The following is a 22,422-nucleotide window of genomic DNA, read 5'->3' on the forward strand; positions in this document are numbered from 1 at the left end:
CTTGATGTTAATAGTCTTTGGCTGCCTTAGCCAACCACATTGATACTTTGATGCTACTTTCACTGAGCGTTATTTCGGATGTTGTTCGAGTTAGGATGCGAGCAGTCCATCGAGGTGAATTGTGGGTCAAGAAAGCAAATCAATCGAACTTTAAACATATTCGCCCTGTCCAAACAAAGTCGTCTGTCTGGGAGGTTTTCGGCTTTCAAAAATGAGCAGGCGACATTACGAGACTATTAACAAGGCTATTAAGAGAGAAATAGACTCTCATCGACATGAAATGACAGAATTCACATTGTACTATTAATTAATACATATAGTATTCGAACGATTGGTTTGAAATAAACTAGTATCACTTGATGGTAGTTAATTTCAGTCATCTTTCAAAATATTGTTGTGCATTTATAAATAAAACTGTGTATAAAATCTAGAAAAATGGCTAGTAACTAAATAAATATTTTAAAATTATATAATTTAGAGCTGTAATTTCAATGCTATTAATTAATACATATATTACTTGAGCAATTGATTTGAAATAAGCTACTGTCACTCGATGGTAGTTAATTTCAGTCATCTTTCAAAATATTGTTGTTTATTTATACTATAAAACTGTTTATATAATCCAGAAAAATGCCTAATTACCAAAACCTGCAAACCTGCAGACATTTCATGCTTAAACATTATATATATGTTGGTGTACTTAAGTCTTTCAGTGCCAAACTTTATCTGAAAAGGCATAAATACAATTGAGAACACTCGATTTCCAGACGCATTGTAACGTGTAGCATACAAATTTGCTAGCTAGCAAGCTTGCGCTTCCCTTTCCACTTTCCAAAATGTTTTGGGGATGGATCTTCCAACTGTCCAAAAACTCTCATCATTCCTACTGGATTATTCTGAAAATTCATACTTCACCAAGCTTGCTTTTTTCCTCATTTAAATGTGTGCAATTTCCTCACATTTCAGTTCACAAATTTTAATCCAAATCTCTATTCATTTGTCAACAGTACATTAAATAAGACACGTTTACATTGTTCCAATTTGAAATTGTTCACGAGTGAGGGCAAGATGGAATGGGAGATTGACAGTTGGTGAGCATCCACTGTGATGCGGATGCTGTACGGGTCCTGCTGAAGAAAGAGCTGAGCCGAAAGGCGAAACCTTCTGCTTACCGACTGATCTACGTTCCTGCCCTCACCTATCGTCGCGAGCTGTGGGTCGTGACCAAAAGAACTGCATCCCGGCCAAAATGAGTTTGCTCCGCAGGGTTTTTCTGCCCTCTCCCTTTGAGATGCGTAGGGTGAGAAGCTTGGTCATCATGGAAAGTCTTGGTGTTGAGCCACTGCTCCTCCACATTGAGAGGAGCCAGTTGAAGTGGCTTTGGGATCTGGTTTTGATGTCTCCCGGACACCTCCCTCGGTAGGTGTTCTGGTCATGTCCCATTGGGTGGAGGCCTGGGGTCGACCCAGCACACGCTGGAAAGACTGTGTCTCTCGCCTGGCCTGGGAACGCCCGGAGATCCTCCTGGAGGAGCTGGACGAAGTGGCTGGGGAGAGGGGTTTCTGGGCTTCCCTGCTTAAGTTGCTGCCCCCGCGACCCGACAACAGATCAATCAATCAGTCATATTTTATTTGTATAGCCCTAAATCACTGAAGTCTCAAAGGGCTTCACAGATGAAAAGAGGTCATGTGGAGACTGCTTTCAAAAAAAGAAGTCATACAGAGACATCCTTTCAGTGTAAGGTACACAACAGCATCCCCTGTCAAAGCTCCCAGAAGGGGAAGGAAAAACTCAAAAACCCCAATTAGGGGAAAATCAGAAACCTCCAGAAGGGACCACAGGTGGGAGGAAACCCCTTCCAGGCCCACAGGTTGAAGTGGATGCTGCATGTACCAAATACAGACATATAGATACACATAAACAATATAGAATACAGAAAACATATTGTGCTATACAGTGCAGTGATGTCTTGACAGCAGGCAAAGCCATTGGGCAGGAAGCATCCCACATTCCAACCAAGTGGACCGCAGACGGCCGATCTCCTAACCCGCGATGGTTGATCAGCGCAGGACCAAATGGAGGCGGTCAAGTCAACCCTCACCATCTAGCTAGCCCCCTCTCCAAGCCGGAAGAGGGGGATAGAAAAAAGGAAAAAAGAAGAAAACTGCAGACAGGCTCAATTAACTAAAGGCTTTTGAATATAAATGTGTTTTTAAGTCGGGATTTAAAGATTTCTACTGAGGTGGCTGCGCGAACTTCCATAGTAGGGCATTCCATAGTACTGGCGTGCGAATGGAAAATGCCCTTGATCCCGCGGACTTCTTTTTAGCCCGTGGGGTTGATAGCAAACCGGCATTTTGTGATCAATCAATCAATCAATCAAATTTTATTTATATAGCCCTAAATCACCGAAGTCTCAAAGGGCTTCACAGAATGAAAAGAGGTCATACAGAGACATCTTTTCAATGTAAGGTACACAACAGCATCCCCTGTCAAAGCTCCCAGAAGGGGAAGTTCGAAGTTGTCGGGACGGAAAATATGGTTATACTAAGTCGACGAGATAGGAAGGAGCTAAACCGAGTAAAATTAATTAACAGCACCTTAAAATCACATCTCAGACAAAGCGGTGAAGAAAATACATATTTTTAAAATGCAGTATATCAATAAAATAGTGTGTACATGGAACTGTGTTATTCTAATAAAGATTGAGACGACGTAATGTCAGTATAAAACAGATATAGTCTTGGCCCAGGAGAAATAAAGACAAGTTGTCACCTTTGAAAGGAACAGATGGCATCCCCGGACACAACATTCCACCAGGAGCAAAAGGCTAGGTGTGGCCTTCAAGAGAAGATATCAGTCTGGGTTTATGGTGCTCAGACTTCCTCCTGCTTCAAAGAATGGCTGGCAGAACAAAGACTTTTCAAGACACCTTCCCCACAGACCCCCACGCCCGCACACACGCACGTGCACGCTAACACACACACACACACACACACACACACCTGCATTCCACAGTGGGACTACATGCCCCAAAAGGGTATAAGAACTGAATGTGGAAGGTGAAACGTTGCCATTTTCTGCTCCGACCCGCGGCAGGACTGGCCCGGGGCCTCTTGTACTTTCCCACTCTGTCTGGATTAAACATAGTGTTTCACTATGTTGTGGTATGGCTGATCTTTCAACAAAAACGAACACGCTAGGAAATAGTTTAAGGCAAGAAGCTTTTTCTAGATTCCTTCAGCGGCAACTAATGGGTGGATGTATCAAAGTAATTTCATCCATCATTCTTCTTGAATATAATCCAGTGATATATCTGAGTTTGAAATGTCCAACGCCATTTGACAGTACAGTGTTGTCATACTGTGTTGAGCGGCTAGCACTTTCTTAGCACACTTAAGTGGTGTAAGTGTGTACGTGAATGGTTGTTTGTCTCTGTGTGCCCTGCAATTGGCTGACAACCAATTTAAGATGTGCCCCACCAACTGCCCGAAAGCTGCTGAGACAAGCACCAGCAAGCCAGTGATCCTAGTGAGACTAAGCGGCTAAAGATAATGGATGGATGGATAGTTTTGGTCCATTTTATCGTCTGAATAGTTGTAAACGAGAATTTTGATTCTCTTGTGTATAAATTTTTGGGCATACCTCTAATATGTACAGTATGTACGTGTTCATTTAATTATTCATCTATTTTTTTTTTTTTTTAGACGATCGTGGATGAACAGCTTATTCTGAAGAAAGTAGCAGATGTCCTTATCCACCTTTATGCCATGACAGCTGTCCTGTCTAGAAGTAGCCGTTCCATCAGACTTGGCCTTCGGAATCATGATCATGAGGTATGTATGGTATATTTCTTCAGACTTGGCCTTTGGAATCATAACCATGATGTATGTGGTATGGTAAAACCTTTACCTTTTTCTCCTAATCAAGACAGTGTTGGTCAAAAGCCTAACATTCACTCTGTAATTCACTCGCCTCTCTGTGGTGTAGTTGGTGTATTTTGAGCTGTAATGTTACCCGTAGTTTTGTCACACAATGCATGATGGGTAACCCCAACTGCAGGTTGCGTTCCACGGCCTTTTGGTTACAACTCGGTGCAATACTAATAAAGAGTGAACACTATATTGTAGTCCGGAATATCATTGTTATATTAAGTAACAAGGTAAAGTGAAAGATATAACAAAAAGTAGTGACGAGGACAGATGAATTGACGCTGCAGTTTGTGACAGACGAGTTTGTCTTGCTTTTTGCCGTGCTTCTTCGCCCGGACCAGGTGATAAACAGCGCTGGCTGCCCAGACACACTTTGTGAGTAATGTCAGAGGAAGTTTGAGGGGAAGCTAGACATTTAACTAGGAGTCTAAAAATGGCTGGAGTTATTGGCTTTATTGAGCCCCTTGTTGAGAGCGCGGAGCAATAGAGGTCGTACATGGAGAACTTTGAGTATTTCGTCGCAGCTAATGGAATAGCAGATGAAAAGTTAGTTCCCATTTTTCTAAGTGTAATGGGTCCCAAGACGTTTAACCTGCTATGTAAATTATTACAGCTGACCAAGCCAGAATCTAAAAGCTACGAGGAAATTATGGATACACTAACTCACCATTTTTCACCCAAGCCTTTCATGATAGCAGAAAGATTCAGGTTTCACAGACGTTACCAAGACAAGGGTGCAGGAAAAAAAGCCACGTGGAGTGGGCATGCAGAAATAAAAGGATCAAAGACAAAGACCAGACATAAAAGTGATATTGCGAAACACGAGATGAAAAGAAATGTGCGCACAGTGAAGCACGCTGAGGACATACAGTAGCGTGTGATTCTTCAGACGAGGAAATATCAACTGCAAATCTTGTCCAAATAATTAATGTGGATGAAGGCTCAAAAGGCTTTTGGTAATGATAATGAAACTCCTTCCATTCCATTCCGATTTGGGGGTGCTGGTCAAAAATTGAGGGTTTTTTTTTTTTTTTTTTTTCGAAGGCAATGCTAAATCCTGTTCTACAAGCTAAGCAGTGTCCCCTCCCACTAATAGATGACTTATTTGGTGGCCTGAGCAGGGCACATTTCAGCGAGATAGAGTTCATCCATGCTTACCTACAGATGACCTACAAAAGAACAGTCACAAGACATGCTGACGATCAACACACATAAAGGACCTTTCAGATATCGGAGACTGCCATTTGGCATCAATCACATCACATCGGCTCCATGGCTATTTCAGCGAGCTATGGACCAAATCCTGAGTGGAATACCAGGAGTGCAATGCTACCTGGGTGATATTCTGTGTACAGGAGCAAATGATGATGAGCATCTGCGCAACGTGGTCGCAACTCTTCAGAAACGGAAAGAGTATGGACTCAGAATCAGAAAGGCCAAAGGTGAGGTTTATTTCAGTCATCTGTGGAATATTTGGGTTACATGATCGTTTCAAAGGGACTACACAGGACACCTTCGTAAATCACAGCCATTGTGGATGGACCGCCACGATTAAACGTGAGCCAGTTTAAGTCTTTCTTTGGACTATTGAATTATTATTGATGTTTCATATCAAATGTGGCATCACTACTAAAAACGTTGCATAACCCGCTGTGCAAAGAAAAGGCATGGAAATGGACGGCAGCTTGTCAGGAGTTGTTGTCAGGAGTTGAAAGTGAAGGATGCTCTAACAGCTTCGGCGCTTCTTATTCATTTTAATCTGTCACTTCCGATTCAGTTAGCCTGTGACGCCTCTCCCTATGGAAAGTGTGGGAGTGGCAATATCTCATGTAATGCCAGATGGTGAGGAAAAAACCGATTGCTTTTGCTTTGAGGACACCGAACAAGGCAGAAGCTAACTATGCTCAACTGGAACGGGAAGCGCTAAGCATTGTGGTCGGGGTCAGGAAGTTTCACTACTACTTGTTATGGACAGAAGTTCACACATTTTGGACTGACCACCGTCCTCTTACAACCATCCTTGGACCATACAATGGAATAACATCTCTCGGTGCCTTCACGACTTCAGGGATGGGCTTTGCTGTTGTCAGGACATTCATATGACATCAGTTTTCTTAAGTCGAACTCTCATTGTAATGTATATGGGTTGTCTAGGTGGAAGCTTCCTGTCATGAAGCCAAATTCGAACACTGTAGACATTTTCTACTTCACTGAGGTGGAAAAAGCAACCGCATGTTGTCTGCAGTCATGGACTTAATCATTAAGGGATACCCTGCAGATGATATCTCAAACATGAAGCCCTTCCCTGAGAGATGGGAGGAGCTCTATGTCCAGGCTGTTTTTTCGCTATGGGGGAGGAAAGTCATTATTCCCATGTCACTACAAACAAATGTGTTACAGACACTTCATGCAGGTCACAGTGGAATAGTGAGAATGAAAGAACTAGCAAGAAGCTACATTCGGTGGGCAAACATGGACAAACAGATTGAGAAAATAGCTAAAAGTTGTTCATCATGTCACAAGGTTCAGAACAATCCACCACTTGCTCTTTTCCACCCCTCGGAGTTCCCACAAGAGCACACGTGTGTACATTTTTACGTCCGTTGAAGGATAGAAGTTTCTGTCACTGTCTATACACACACCAAGTGGCCTGAAGTGGCTATCATGAAGTTAATAACCACACAGAAGACCGAGGAACTCAGAGAAATGTTTAGTCGTTTTGGATCTCCTACACAGTTAGTTTCTGACAATGGTCCTCAGTTGGTTTTATAGGAAATGGGTGCTTTCTTACAAGCAAATGGAGTGCAACACAACTCTTGTATTTTTTTTGGTGACATTTTTTGGACTTTGCAACTTTTTTGTGTTTCAACGAAGATACAGCATTGAAACAAAACCCACTACAGACCTAAAATTTCTGTTGGAATGTCAAAAGAGGCCAAAATTCAAAAGGACACCAAGTTCTAATCTCTAACTGTTTCAGATTGGCGCTCAGAAAATGATACCCTGGAACATGATTTGAATCAATTTTTTGCCATATTGACACTAATTGTAAATAGCCATTTTCCATATACAGTAATCCCTCGCTGTATTTTTTAGTGTGCATATATATTTTTTTTTTACAGCGCATTGTGCTCTGAATCCTGAATGGCTCAGGGGCTTTAACTGTTGTCTTGAAATAAAATATTGACGCTCTACTGTATTGGTTTTTCACTTGTCAACTTATTACAAAAGGTAAGAAGAGGATCCAAAAGCTTGCTTTTGTCTCCTGTGTCTCTCCTCTAACTGTTGTGTGCAAACGTGCTAGTAAGCACATTGATTGACAGCTTGGTCTCTGGGAGCCGATCACGTGACTCGTAGGCGTGCCGAGAGCAAACGCACACACTATGTAGACACACAGACAGCAACAGAGAAATGTGCAGCTTTGGAAGTCTGACTTTTATTTATTTTATAATTAATTGAAATTTCAAGTGTATTGTTATGATATAAGAGGCTTCACTTTAATTCGATGTCCGGGCATATCCGTTTATAAAAATCTTCTTGCTCAGAAAAGAAAGAGCTTTGGATGTTTGCTTTGGATGAATGTGGATGTTTTCAGCTAACAATGTGCGGGTTCAGGACGAAGAGGCATAGCTGGGACTGTGAAATACGTGAGTGACAATGTTTCCAACTTTGTATTACTATGTTGAAATTTGGGGCTTTAAAACTGGTTTTGATTTTTGGTCTTATTCTATAGTTTAGTATTGCATTGTAAAATAATAAAAAAAAAAAAAAAAAGCTGGCTACTTCACAGATTTCACTTTGCGCGTGTTATTTTTAGAACGTAACCCCCCCCCATAAACAAGGGATTACTATACTGTAAACCTGTTGTTTTCTCATGCATTTCTCTATGATTACTGTGAAACCCTTCAATGGGCCTTCAACTGTCGGTCAAAAAAGAACTTGTAGAATTGAAACTTTTAACACGACTAATCCAGGAGGTGGCGCCAGAGCGTAGTAGTGAAATTTCTTTATAAACATTGCACAGAGGGAGTATATTATCAAAACAACAAAACATAGATTGCAAGAGGAGTCTTGTCAGAGAATTTTTTCAAAGAAGACTAAGACAAGCCCAGCTGCTAAGCAGTAAAATAGTAACTCAGACCAACCAAGATTGACTTTTCTTTGCCGGCAAAGGGAAGGCTTAACGTACATTCTCATGCTCGCCAAAAAGCATTCAAAAGCCCGGCCTTCCCTGCCTGCTTTTTATTTATTCAGCAAATCATTGCATTTTACAAGACCTAACAAAAACAGCCAGATGGGCAACGCCAACAGCTGGTCCAAGGTTCCAGATCACACTTTGCTGCGTCATCACCTTTATCAGACTGGGGCAAGATGAACTAGTACTGCATAGATGGATAGCAGTGCATGCTATTCTAAAAAGGAAATAAACACATAATGATAACATCCTAATGTATGATTCTCTTCACAAGTATGTATGTGCAATTTTGCATCAGTGCTTGAAGGTATTTTTTTATTCCCGTTCGCGCTATTATTTAAAATATATGTGTTTGAATGTTGGTGGCAAGTGTGTGCTTCCGCATCTGTGTTTGTCTTGCTAATGCAAAGGTTCGCATACATGTTAGTTTTGCATGTGCAAAAGAGGGTAGCCTGCAAGTGTTGATTGGGGCGAAATGTTTAAATTGGACCTGCAAGTCTTGAAAGTGGGCATCACTGTCTGCAAAAGATTTGTTTGAGAACGTGTATGCTGTTTGCACTCACTATTAGAAGACGACATTACAGACTGTGTGCGTGATGTGACATGTTAGTCTGCTGACAAAAAGTCCCTAGTGACTGAAGAGTAAGCATCAACTATTTTCCATTGTTAGAATATGAATCCTATTGGATGAGGGTGTTTTCAAGCATACAATAAAAACTTTGTCATGCCTGCAGTCAATGTTCCCTCTAATTTTGAATGTGCCTGAGCATTCACACAAATTACCTGAGCAGGCATTGGACCAAGGTGAGCAACACAGTGAGTCGCCGTGTGCATATCTGATGTCGCCCCTGAAGTAACCTACATCACATGACACACATTTTATCATTAATGAGCAAGGAAGGAGGGGGGCTCTGAGCATATCCAAGGGCCTAGCTGCGGCCCTGGAATGATGTTGCAAGGCGGCTTGGAACTCTAAGAAATGAAGGGTAAAGCACGACCTGATGATGTCCAACAACTTTTAAACATATGTAAAGACCAGTACTGTGCTTCTGGGCACATAGCCTGTCATTTATGAGGGCATAGCCGAGGTGAAAAGCGTCGTCCAGGACCAATACGGGAGAACGATGTGCCTATGGTTGTCATGTTTGTAGGAGCCAACTCACAGCATTTGGAATTATTATTGGTTTTGATCCCAAAATCCCAAAGTTAATTTAAATTTCAGTTTTTGTAATTTGTTGATTGGTTGTTTTTGCTCACTGTCCAGTGGACATTTATGTTACTGCCCCTTTAAGTCTGGGAGAGAGGTCCATGATACTGCCCCTTTAAGAGCCTTGGGGTTTGCGTCACAGGGGCAATTGAGATTGATTGCAGATTAGAGCGCACGGTTTCTTCACCGTAAAGTTTGCCTTTTACTTGAAGTACTTTTTTTTAAAGAACTTTAGAACTGCTGTGGAAATAAATTTATCGTTTTATTGATTCAAAGAGAGACCTGTGGAAATGTTGATATACTTATTTTATTTGAATCTGGGCAAGCATACAAGTAAGCCAGGTGGCCAGAAGAACGTACAATGTTGCCAAAGACATCACAACTATTTCTGTTCGTTTTCAACAAGTTTGTTATTATTTTATTATATCTTGAGCAATAAATGTTTTAGACATGACAGTGTGATGTATAGTGCACTTGTCACCATGGCAATAAACGAGCCACAAGTTGTGAAAAAGATTAAAAAAAATCTCACTCACTTTCACCGCTTGTTCTTCTATTTGCATATGCTCCGACAGCCATTCCATCTGATAGGAAGCGCATTTCTTTTTTACTTTGGCATGTTGAGCGGATGTGTTGCTGCTCGTTCATTTCGCGAGGAAAAGGGGTTATCATTTGACGTCTCTTAACTCCGCACTGTTGTTAGCTAGCTAACCAGCATGGGGTGTATATGCAGGGAACGTTTCTGTCCTTACGTTTGATTGGACGACTAGTATAAGTGAAACATTTATAGGCTGGAAACTTGTCACTCGCTGTCACAATGCAAAATGGTACAGAAAACAATATTATTGGTCTAATTAACCACAAAAATATGAGGTCTAATATTAAATATTATTTAATAATAGCACGCTCGCAGCTTAGAGGGAACACTGCCTGCAGTCTGCAGCTAAGAGGGCAGGCCTTTACAAAAAACTGCCTAGTGACCGGTGGGCAGGGCTGACAAAAATAAATGAATGAATGAATTCATGAATTAATAAATAAATAAATATACTGCCTATTGATTTTTGTGTCTGCATAAACGTTGATTGGTCCACTGATTGAAAATGGGGTAGCTCAGAGGTGCAGTGAATAGCATGTCCACATCACGGTTCAAAGATATATATATATATATATATATATATATATATATATATATATATATATATATATATAATTTACATGTATATATATATATAATTTACATGTATATATATATATATATATATATATATATATATATATATATATATATATATATATATAGATAGATACAGTGCGCCCCCAGTTTACGAACTCCCTGTTTTACGAATTTTTCATCTTACGAACGTGGACCACGGCGTTTTTTGTCCCCCTCTTACGCACAAACCTTTCGTCTTACGCACAACTCAACATGCCGGTCAGTGTGTCCGCACTATTTTTTTCGCTTTGCTGCGCCAACAAAATTAACTGTTCTCGTATGACACGGAAGCGCCGATATGCTATTGGTCTTATAAAGTCACAGTCACAGTCTCAGTCACGGTCTGAGTCACGGAGATGTCGATATGCTTTTGGTCGATTAAGGTCACAGCACAGTCTCAGTTACGGAGATGCCAATATGCTATTGGTCGATTAAGGTCACAGTCCCGGTCTCAGTCACGGAGATGCGGATATGCTATTGGCCAGTGTCACGTCAATCACAGAAATGCCGATATGCTATTGGCCGAACGCCTTCATCTAGCTTGATGGCACAGCTGGTCGGTGTGTTGTGAAGACTTTGCAAACTTTATCTGTTAGACATGGCTTCTAAAATTGCTAGTGGCGGTAAAGGAAGAAGTAAGAGGATGATGACAATAGAAACGAAGCAGGAGATGATAAAAAACAAATACGAAGGAGGCGCACGCATAGTTAACCTCGCTCGTGAGTATGGCCGTAACCGCTTGGCAATCTTCTAAAGGCAAGACTTTCCTTGCCAGGGGACGGACCTCGCTCAACAACAAAATGGAGAGGCTTCTTCTATTATGGATTAAAGAGAAGGAAATCGCTGGTGATATGTTCTCATTTAAGAAAATAAATAAATAAATTCTGCGGGTTGGTCTCTGCTCCCCTCCACCTCCACAAAGGTACATGTCATTTTATATATATATATATATATATATATATATATATATATATATATATATATATATATATATATATATATATATATATATATATATATATATATACAGTCGGCCCCCGGCTTACGAGCACCCTGATTTACGAACAATTCGCCTTACGAGCGTGGATCAGGGAGATTTTTGTCCTCCGCTTACGAACAAACCTCTCGCCTTACGAGCAATTCGACATGCCGGCCATTGAGTATGTAGAAATGTTCTCGTTTAATTGCGTCAATAAAATCAACAGTAGCGACATCATTAATTATCAGTAGATACTTGTGGCAAATACGTGAACGCTATTGGTCTTATAACGTCACACTGACTGTCTCACTCACGGTGTCTAAATATATTACCATTTAAGTGTAGTGTTTGTACAGCTAAAGGGAAAAACAGCTGACATGAAATTAAATGTGCCGATTGCAGGACAAAGAATTGTCATTGGTTTAAATGTGTGTTTTTTTTTAAATTAATTGTCAATACATTCCAACCGTTTAAAAAAAAAAGTGCGAATAATAATTATCAGTCAGTCACGGAGATGCGAATATGCTATTGGTCGATTAAGGTCACCCGGTCTCACTCACGGAGATGCTATTGGCCGGCGTCACACGTCAATCACAGAAATGCCGATATGCTATTGGCCGAACGCCTTTATCTAGCTTGATGGGACAGGATGGAAGGAAGGAGAGAAAATTAGTGAAAAACGGAATGTTGTGAAGACTTTGCAAACTTTATCGTTATGCGATCGAGCTCCTCACCACCATTCTATGTGGTAGTTATTTACCGTCCTCCCGGCCCATCCTCTGGATTCTTAGATGAATTCCCTGAACTTATGGCTGACTTAATAACTCACACAGATAATATATTAATTATGGGTGACTTCAATATTCATATGAACTCCCCATTAGAGCCACTTACTGTAGCTTTTCAAGCAATAATCGATGCATTTGGTTTTACACAAATAATAAAAGCAGCAACACACCGGAATGGTAATATGTTAGACTTAGTGCTAACCCATGGCCTAACAGCCTCAAACGTCACAATTCTGCCGCTTACTAACGTTATGTCTGATCATTATCTTATAACATTTGAAGTCCTAACTCAGTGTGGTCTTGTTGTCCACAACCAAGGCTTTAAGAGCCGTGTTATTAATTCTTCAACCACTGCTGCACTTTCTGAATTACTGCCTTCCGCAACAGCTGCCTTTCCGCCTTTCACTGGTTCAGTCGATAAGCTCGTGAATGATTTTAATTCGGTTCTTTTAAATTCCCTAAACTCTATTGCGCCGCTGAAACTTAAAACTCGTCCGAAGCGGCACACTCCGTGGTTTACGGAGGAAACGCGTACGTGTAAATTGTTAAGTAGACAACTTGAGCGTAAATGGCGAACAACTAAACTCGAGGTTTTCCGTCAGGCCTGGTGCGATAGCTTGCTGAAATATAAAGAGGCTATTAGGTTAGCAAAAACAAATTACTTTTCCAAAATGATTAGTCTTAATAAAAACAACCCAAAATATTTATTTGAGACTGTAGCGCAGCTAACACAGCAGCAGCAGGTTAATCATAATTTCCTCCATTCAGCACACGATTTCATGCAATTCTTTACTCAGCGGATTCAGCTAACAAGGGAAGAAATAAAAAAGGCAGCGCCGCTTACCCCCTCGACTGTGATTGTTGATGCTAGTTCGGACAATCAGGTTCCTGAAAGTCTGGTTACCCTGTCCCAGTTTGATTTAGTATCCCTGGAGTGTCTTACACAATTGGTTAATGCAGCAAAGCCGACGTCCTGCATGCTCGACCCGCTTCCAGGCAAACTCGTTAAAGATTTATTCCCGGTCTTAGGGTCATCTGTCTTGAATATTATCAACCTGTCACTCTCCTCTGGCATTGTACCTGAAGCTTTTAATACGGCCGTCATTCAACCATTACTTAAGAAACCTCACCTAGATCCTGAAGATTTCTCTAACTATAGGCCAGTGTCACACCTTCCGTTTATCGCCAAAATTCTTGAGAAAGTTGTAACACAACAGCTTCGCGATTTTATGATAGACAACAATAGATTTGAACTCCTTCAGTCAGGTTTTAGGGCCAACCACTCAACTGAGACAGCCCTAGTAAAAGTGACGAATGATCTTCTCTTAGCCTTGGATTCCAACATCTCATCAATATTATTACTGCTTGATCTTAGTGCCGCATTTGACACTATTGATCATCATATTCTTATAGAACGTCTTAGATCATGTGTTGGTATCTCGGGATCAGCACTTTCTTGGTTCAGATCTTACATCCTGGGAAGGACGCATAGTGTCTCTTATGGCGATGCGATCTCTGAATCTTTCTCCGTCTCATGTGGTGTCCCGCAGGGGTCAGTACTTGGTCCCTTACTGTTCAACATCTACATGATTCCTCTCGGCGATATTATACGTAAGCATGCTATTAGTTTTCATTGCTATGCTGATGATACCCAACTCTATATGCCCTTAGAAATAACGGATCCGTGCAAGTGCAGTAAACTGGAGGCTTGCCTTGCCGAGATTAAACAATGGATGTCTTCCAATTTTCTGCTACTCAACCCTAATAAAACTGAGATGTTATTTATTGGCCCTGCTCATCATCAGCACTTGCTTAAGAATACCACGCTGAACCTAGAAAACTGTATTATTTCCCAAAGTAGTTCTGCAAAAAATCTCGGCGTGATATTTGACTCAACTCTCTCCTTTCGAACACATATTAATAACATGACAAGAACGGCGTTTTTTCACCTCCGCAATATAGCTAAAATTCGCCCTATTCTTTCTCTTAGCGATGCAGAAACATTAATTCATGCATTTGTTACGTCGTGCCTAGACTACTGTAACATTTTGTTTTCTGGACTTCCCATGTCCTACATTAAACGCCTGCAGTGTGTACAGAATGCAGCAGCGAGACTATTGACAAGGACGAGAAAGTTTGATCATATTACTCCGATTCTAGCTGACCTGCATTGGCTTCCAATACACGTGAGATGTGATTTTAAGGTGCTGTTAATTACTTATAAAATTTTACACGGTTTAGCTCCTTCCTATCTCGTCGACTTAGTATCACCATATGTTCCGTCCCGACAACTTCGATCACAAAATGCCGGTTTGCTATCGACCCCACGGGCTAAAAAGAAGTCTGCGGGATCAAGGGCATTTTCCATTCGCGCGCCAGTACTATGGAATGCCCTACCTATGGAAGTTCCCGCAGCCACCTCAGTAGAAATCTTTAAATCCCGAAGAAAAACACATTTATATTCAAAAGCATTTAGTTAATTGCGCCTGTCTGCAGCTTTCTTCTATTATCTTTTCTCCTGCCCCCCTCTTCCGGCTGGGAGAGGGGGCTAGCTAGATGGTGGGGGTTGACTTGACCGCCTCCATTGGGTCCTGCGCTGGGCGACCATCACAGGTTAGGAGTTCGGCCGTCTGCGGTCCACCTGGCTGGAATGTGGGATGGTTCCTGCCCAATGGCTTTGCCTGCTGTCAAGACATCACTGCACTATATAGCACAATATGTTTTCTGTAATTTATATTGTTTATGTGTCGGGTACATGCAGCATCCACTTCAACCTGTGGGCCTAGAAGGGGGCTCCTCCCACCTGTGGTCCCTTCTGGAGGTTTCTGATTTTCCCCAAATTGGGGTTTTTGAGTTTTTCCTTCCCCTTCCGGGAGCTTTGACAGGGGATGCTGTTGTGTACCTTATACTGAAAGGGTGTCTCTGTTCGACCTCTTTTCATCTGTGAAGCCCTTTGAGACTTCGGTGATTTAGGGCTATATAAATAAAATTTGATTGATTGATTGATATATATATATATATATATATATATATATATATATATACACACACATACACACACACACACACACACATATATATATATATATATATATATATATATACACACACATACACACACACACATATATATATATATATATGTATATATATATATATATATATATATATATTATATATATATATTATATAAATACGTACAACATGGGTTGTCCTGGTATTAGCATAATTCTGCTATTATTGTCCATAAATGCTATGAGGTTTTTTTTTTTAATCTAGATATGGATACTGTAGATAGGTCTGATGCCACTGAATATTTTGAACAGTTGAAAATTAAAAAAAAATAAATAAAATCATTAGTGCTTTTGTTATGACACCTCAAAGGCAGAGCCAATTTTTGTCCAAACATGGTGATGTGTCGTGTTGAGTGATAAACTGCCCTTGTCAAAAACTGAGCATGCATAAACAAATTTTGTTGCTATGACTTATTGACTTATTCAATGCTCAAAGTATATAATATAAATACATACAGCGTTAGTTTTGCTATTAGTTTGCTATTATTATTGTCCATAAAGGGGCTATGAGCTATTTATTTTTTATTTGATCTAGATCTATATAGATAGGTCTGATGCCACTGAATATTTTGAGCGGTTGAAAGTACAAAAACATATTTATAAGTGCCTTTGTTATGATCTCTTTTATATTGTGTCCAAATATGGTGATTTGTCGTGTTGATTTGTCTGATATTATCATAAGTGGGCAAAAGTGTAAAAAAGTGGGCACGCATAAGCAAATTATGTTGCTATGACTTATTGTTATAGTCAATGTCAAAACTATGTTATACATATACATATATATATATATATATATATATATATATATATATATATTGTTAGCTTTTCTATTCGCAAAATCCTGCTTTTATTGTCCATAAATGGGATATCCGTTTTTCACAATCACCCAAGGGTCAACTGCCCATACTATCCTGCAACAAACAGCCTTGCAGAAAGGTTCAAACAGACAATGAAACATGCATTGAAAACCTCACAAGGTCAAGGAAATTGCATTGAAGACTGCACAAATTCCTGCTTAATTACTAAAACACTCCACATGCAACTCACTACTAAGACATATCTTGCCAGTTTGATGTTAAAGAGAGATTTGCGCACCACCTTCGATCTTCTATAACTGTCACCCGTAAAAGGCACTGTGCAATGAAAAAAAAAAAAAGAAATAATATTGACCCAAGTTCAGGGGGGAGAATAATCTCCATGGATACCAGTCAAGGTTTGAGAACACATCCTGCGGAGACCACCACCCCAGTCTGCTAATCCATTAACGAAAAACGAGGAATCACTGCATATCATTAGCACCATTGTTTTTGTTTGTTGTTTTATTGCTATTTATTGCTTCTCTTTTTTTTGTTGCATTTATTTATTTGCTCGATTATAGAATGTAGTCTGCTGTTCTGGAAGTGAACAGAATAAGCATTTTGCGTGGAATAATCATACTATACGTATGACAATAAAACTCTTTAATCTTGAAAGGTGAATACATGAACTCTTTCTATCTTTCTCTTTCATTTACAAAAGAAAGTTTTTTTTCTACCTCTCTCCATTGATTGGTAACCAGCAGCAAAACAACGTTTTCACCATTTTTTATTTTTCTGACTAATAAAAATAGAGAAAATGATCTTTCACTTTTTATGAATTTTGAATGAATTTTGACTGACACATTGTCTGCTTTTGTTGGATCTCAGACATCTAAACATTGCCTCCCTGCTTCACAACACCATGCACAGCACTGAAAATAGTGCTTTTTTTGCAAGTATAATTACAGCGTTAACAATTTTCAAATTTAACAAACCTGCATAAACCAGCGGTCTCCAACCACCGGTCGGTTCGTAGATCACCTGGTACCGGGCTGCGTGGGCTGCACCTGAAATAATGTTTTGGAAATGATTTAGTTGGACAGATCATACGTTTGTGCCTGATCTTTGTTTTTTTGGCACCGCCTCTGGCCGCTGTTAATATAACATACATATTGAGAAGGATGGTAGCAGAAGTAGCAGCACACCCCCGGTCCGAAATATAAATCAAAAGCGTTGACCAGTCCGTGGTGATAAAAAGGTTGGGGACCGGTCGTATAAACTATAAAGAAATATATACTGAACTATATTTTGTGTGTATGTGTGCTTACATGAATGTGTGTGATGTCATTTTTTTCCTAGGTTTTGCTCACAAGCACCTTCTGCAATGACGCTTACATCAAGAACAATTATTGGATGGCACAGTTGCAAAAAAGTAGGTGAAGAGGACATATATACCTTGTGTATTCCAGTAGGCATGAGCCAGTCTTAGATTTTGATCGATTCGTAAAAATAGCTCGAAAATGTATTATCTGGAGTGATTAAACTTTTGTTCAATTAAAAATCTTTTTTTTTCAACATCATAGAATGTTGATACATTAGTAACTTTGCTACGTCAAATAAAACTGTAATAACAGTAACATACTGAAATAAATTTGGAATAAACACTTTACAAGTAATAATCATGATTTTTTTTTCCAGTTAAAAAAAGTCCTACAGATTAAAACCTAATGCAGCGCACCAACTTAAATCAGACTAAACATTCATCTCTTCCAACCAGTGAATATAAATTCTTATTGTGATACATAGACCTTTGCTGTAAAGCCGCAATACCTAACACTAGTCCTAGATAATTACTAATGTAAAACCTTTTATAAAATGCTGTGTCTGATTTTTCATGATGGTTCGGTCCTATTCATTTTTATTAATGCTATGCAAAATAATCTGGTGAGTTGGATTAAACCCCTGTGGCCACCACATGTTCCATATTCCAAGGAGATGCCCTGCCCCCTCTTCTGTTCTGAATTCCGAATTCTGTTCTGGTAGACAAAAAACATCTAGGATTTGCCAACACAGATGGGACAGAAATGTCCTATGAATTGGTCCGTGGCTGTAGACTATTGAATATGAATGAATGTGTTTTATTTTTAATTCTTTTTTTTCCTATCATTTGAAATTACAGACTCTCCTGAGAACAATGATGCCAGCATTAAGAAGATTGCCCAGGACATTTTGGACAAAAGAGCCTACATCTGTTCTCATCCTCTTGAGAGGACATACTGAGGTCTCTCAAGTGACTCCGCTACTGTTGTTTCATCGTAGAGTGGTACTTCGGGATGCAAAAATCCCAGTTTCCGAAAAACTCAATATACAAAACGACATCTGAAAAATGCTTTTGACCCATAATACCAAAAAACAAAAAAACAAAAAAACAAAAATCAAGATACGAAAAATATACTTGCGCCGATGACTGAAGACTCATTTCTAAATGAAAAAAGCATTATAAATCAACTTTCAACAACTGTTAATTATGTTTAGTGTCCATACAGGTTTCATCTTAGTCTAAAACAGAAAGTGCATCAAAGTGCCTAAAAAAAAAAAACAAATGATGGAAATTCTTTTTTTATTGCAATTACAATTTCACATGACAAAAACAAATGGCCTGCCCCACTATTTGAGAACCACTGGGTTAACCTGTGCTTCAGTCTGAAGAAATACTGTATTTTCTTTGAGAGAACTGATTCCCTCTGAAACATCTACTGGTGCTTGGATGTTTACTCATTTGAAAGGTAAGATTCCATATTTGTACTTTTTTGCTTGCCACAAATGAGATAATTTATATAAGAAACTGGACTCAAGATAAAATCCAAATACAAAAGCCACCCCAAAATGAAATTATTTTGTATCTCAAGGTACCACTGTACAAATCAAATTCCTATGAAGTTTGAATGTTGAGTGAAGCAGAAATAAAAACAGAATACGATGATCATGTACATCCTCTGTTCAATTGAATGTACTACAATTTGTTTAATGTTTAAACAAATTAATTTTGTTTTTAACAAATAATAACCTATAATTTTATATTTGCAACATGTTCCAAAAAAGCTGCACCTTGGTAATGTTTACCACTATTGTTGCATCAACTTTACTTAAATATTCAAAAGACAGTGTTTGGTTGACAGCATATGTTTCTCCAAAACCTGCATATTGTTTCTACCATTAGTGGTGTTTAATGGTGCCACATAACATCCACGACAGGCACACCAGTTGATGTTTTTCAAACACTTTGTTACACCTGTGGAGCGCCATAGTTGTAATTAGGGTGTGTGCCAAGTAGAGGGCCAAGTAGAGGTCTAAATAGTTTTATACTAATCTGCCACTTGTTGAACTTTACTGCTTCACCAGCACCAGCCTATTTTAGACCCTCCTCAAGTCCCACATAAAAAAATGGTAATATTTAAACAAACACCTGGTATTTGTAAACATATCCCTTAAGCACTAAAACAAAGATGATTTGTCCATTGCCAAGAACGCAGCTGGAACAATCGCCACCAGACGCCTAAAGTGTAGGGTGAAGGCGCACGGCACGGCCAATCTGGCACAGGCAACAACTAGCACCAATTGGTTTATGCCAAAACAAAGCAGCAGCATCCTGCTATCATCAGTACCTGTACAATGGAAGATAGTAAAATTAACAGAATTTATTGTATTATTGTAAAAGAGAAAACAAACAGCCAACTAGCATTAGTGGTCTAACAATAAAGCTGATGGGTTCAAATCACAACTTTTACCGCTAAAGCAGAGCAGATAATTTACCGTGCCCATGGTGTGGAGGAAGGGGCTGTGGTGGCCAATGTGCCTGCCGGCCTCTACTCTGAGTGGGGGCTGGAAGTCTTGTTCTGTGTGTAAAAAACATTGAGGTCATCAGGCAGGCTGTCTGTGGCAGATGGTACAGCTGTTGGTCCTGTAGTTCAGGATATACTGTATGCCCTGCCCCATGTGCCCAGGGTCAGCAGTGGAATAGAAGCAGTCTAGCTTGTCTCTGTACTGCTTCTTCGCTACTGCAATGGCTTTTCTAAGTCCGCACTTTGCAGGTTTCTACTCTGTCTCATTGCCAGACTGTATACATTGTACTTGACTCTTGATCCACTGCTTCTGGTTAGGAAACTTCCTGACTTGTATGGAGGGCACAATGCTCTCCACACAGGTGCAGATGTATCCTGTCAGGCAATCAGCATAATCCTGTACACTGACAGAAGATTTCCTCGAGTGGCTGCAACTTTGAACACAACCCAGTCTGTGGTGGCAAAGTAGTCCTGCAATGTGTTCTTAGTAAATTTTGTCCAGAGGATAACTTATTAATGACTGTATTTGATCGTTTGAGCCTCAGCCCGTTGGTACAAAAACAAAGAAATATTGTCCGATTGTCCAAACTGGGGCCCGAATGCTGCCCTGTATGCACCGTAAATGGTGGTGTAGACTTGATCTAGGACAGGGCTCACGGGCACCAGGTAGACCCAAAAATCACATGAGTAGCCCGCAAGCCTGTTCTGCAAACAGCGTACAAGAGATGGAACATTGGTGATTTTCTATTAATTTTAAAAACAATAAAACGTGTTACGTTTACATTACATATTACACTTGATTTACACTTTTACTATAACTGTTCCTTCATTATTGTGAAAAGTTAACATGATCGGTGTGTTCACATAAACTGGTAGCACTTTGTATTACAGTACTCAGTACCAAAGAAGGCGGTCTCAGTTTCAAAAAGGTTGGTGACCCCTGGTCTAGGATGTTTTTTATCGTGAGTGGGAACGTCTACATGCTGGTGGTATTAGGAGAGGCCAATCCTTTGATTGCACTGATTAAAATCACCGGCTATGATGAGGCAAGCATCGCATCTCAAAGCACATATCAGGGGACACACAAGTACTCGCCGGGCATTTGCCTTCGCCGAGTATTTCAGTCGATTGATGTGCAAAAGAGCTCGCTCTGCCAGCGACTCGTCGCTTTGTTGATCGATTGCACACCTCTATTAACGGATATCCATTTCTGACTATCAAGTTAACAGACTTGCATATACAGAAAAAGGTAAATAGACTCCATTCTGTGCAGCAGTAAGCTTCTTTAAGCTTCTTTAGTCCATCATCCTGCTTATTTGCCATTCACCTTTTTAGTTAGCGCCACTTGTTAGACAGGATGGGGAGTGCAGTGTTCCCCCCCTCCTCATCTCATCAGTCGAATCGGAATAAACTACCGGCCAGCTGTTGCTGGGTTTGTACGCAAACTTGGGGGCCGCTCATGTTGCCCAGTTCTCTGGTCCGCTCAGCCTGTCAATATCTCTTATTGCTTATCTTTTATTGTCCATTGTTTGACAAGAGATTTTATTCACCAACATGTACTCATACAGCCATCAACGATATCGCAATAAGAATTGTTTTTTTCTATTCTTTTAAGGCAGGCCATAGAGGTATGAAACAGTAATGAAACAGTGCTATCTTTTGGACAAACTATTAAAAACTACTGCATTACAACAGTCGGTCCGCCATTTTGTTTTTCATGCTGAAAATTGTAATCATCAGTTTGTCACCCCCTTGCAAGCCCCCTACTTACACTCAAATTTGAACTGATGTCAGTAATTACACAGTTACATGGAACCTAAAATATGTAGCTGTAAAAAAAGTAAAGCAACGCGAGAATTTAGGTAAGGCCCTTGACTTTGAGCTATAAGCTGAGCTGTGAGCAATAAGTCATCATGTTGGTTGAATTACATGTAAGTGTATGCAACTGTGACCCGACAGCAACTGGCAGTCTTGGGACTCGGGAGGCATCGGCTGGACGCCGATAGGTGGAGACTAGGGAGGCGTCAGCTGGACACCGACAGGCGGAGACTCGGGAGGCATCGGCTGGATGCCGATTGGGAACGGCCACTGGTAGCATGTCCCACAGCTGCTGAAACTTTGATATCGACTGCAGCGCAGTGACTGGCCGCTCGGGAGACGGTTGATGAAGCTTTCCAATGCAATGTCGTGACTGTTTGCTCCTGAGGAGGGACCACAGATTTAGGTAACTGCACGAGACTGACCTGAGCCAAGAGAGACCACCGAGGGTTGACAGCTGGCTCGGAGGGCAGCTGCAGCGTCATGACGGGCTGCTCTGGGGACAGCTGCAGCGTCGTGACAGGCGGCTCTGAGAGCTGCAGCATCGTGACGGGCGGCTCAAAAGGCAGCTGTAGCG

The 22,422-nt window shown here is 40.4% G+C and overlaps 1 protein-coding gene across 2 annotated transcripts in view; it reads left to right on the forward strand.

Annotated features, from left to right (window-relative positions):
• The window catches only part of acad9 (acyl-CoA dehydrogenase family, member 9), a 93,426-nt gene extending 74,258 nt beyond the window's left edge, over positions 1-19,168 (forward strand). For both annotated transcript variants that reach the window (XM_088424352.1, XM_088424353.1), the window contains exons 16-18: positions 3,708-3,836; positions 17,545-17,617; positions 18,365-19,168. In XM_088424352.1, the coding sequence (XP_088280478.1) occupies positions 3,708-3,836; positions 17,545-17,617; positions 18,365-18,465 (303 nt within the window). In that variant the 3' untranslated portion in view covers positions 18,466-19,168. The remainder of the gene's footprint in view (positions 1-3,707; positions 3,837-17,544; positions 17,618-18,364) is intronic.
• The last annotated feature ends 3,254 nt before the right edge of the window (positions 19,169-22,422 follow it).

The sequence above is a fragment of the Hippichthys cyanospilos genome, chromosome 9, assembly GCF_059441005.1.
Source record: "Hippichthys cyanospilos isolate Australia breed blue-spotted pipefish chromosome 9, RoL_Hcya_1.0, whole genome shotgun sequence".
Lineage (NCBI taxonomy): Eukaryota > Metazoa > Chordata > Actinopteri > Syngnathiformes > Syngnathidae > Hippichthys > Hippichthys cyanospilos.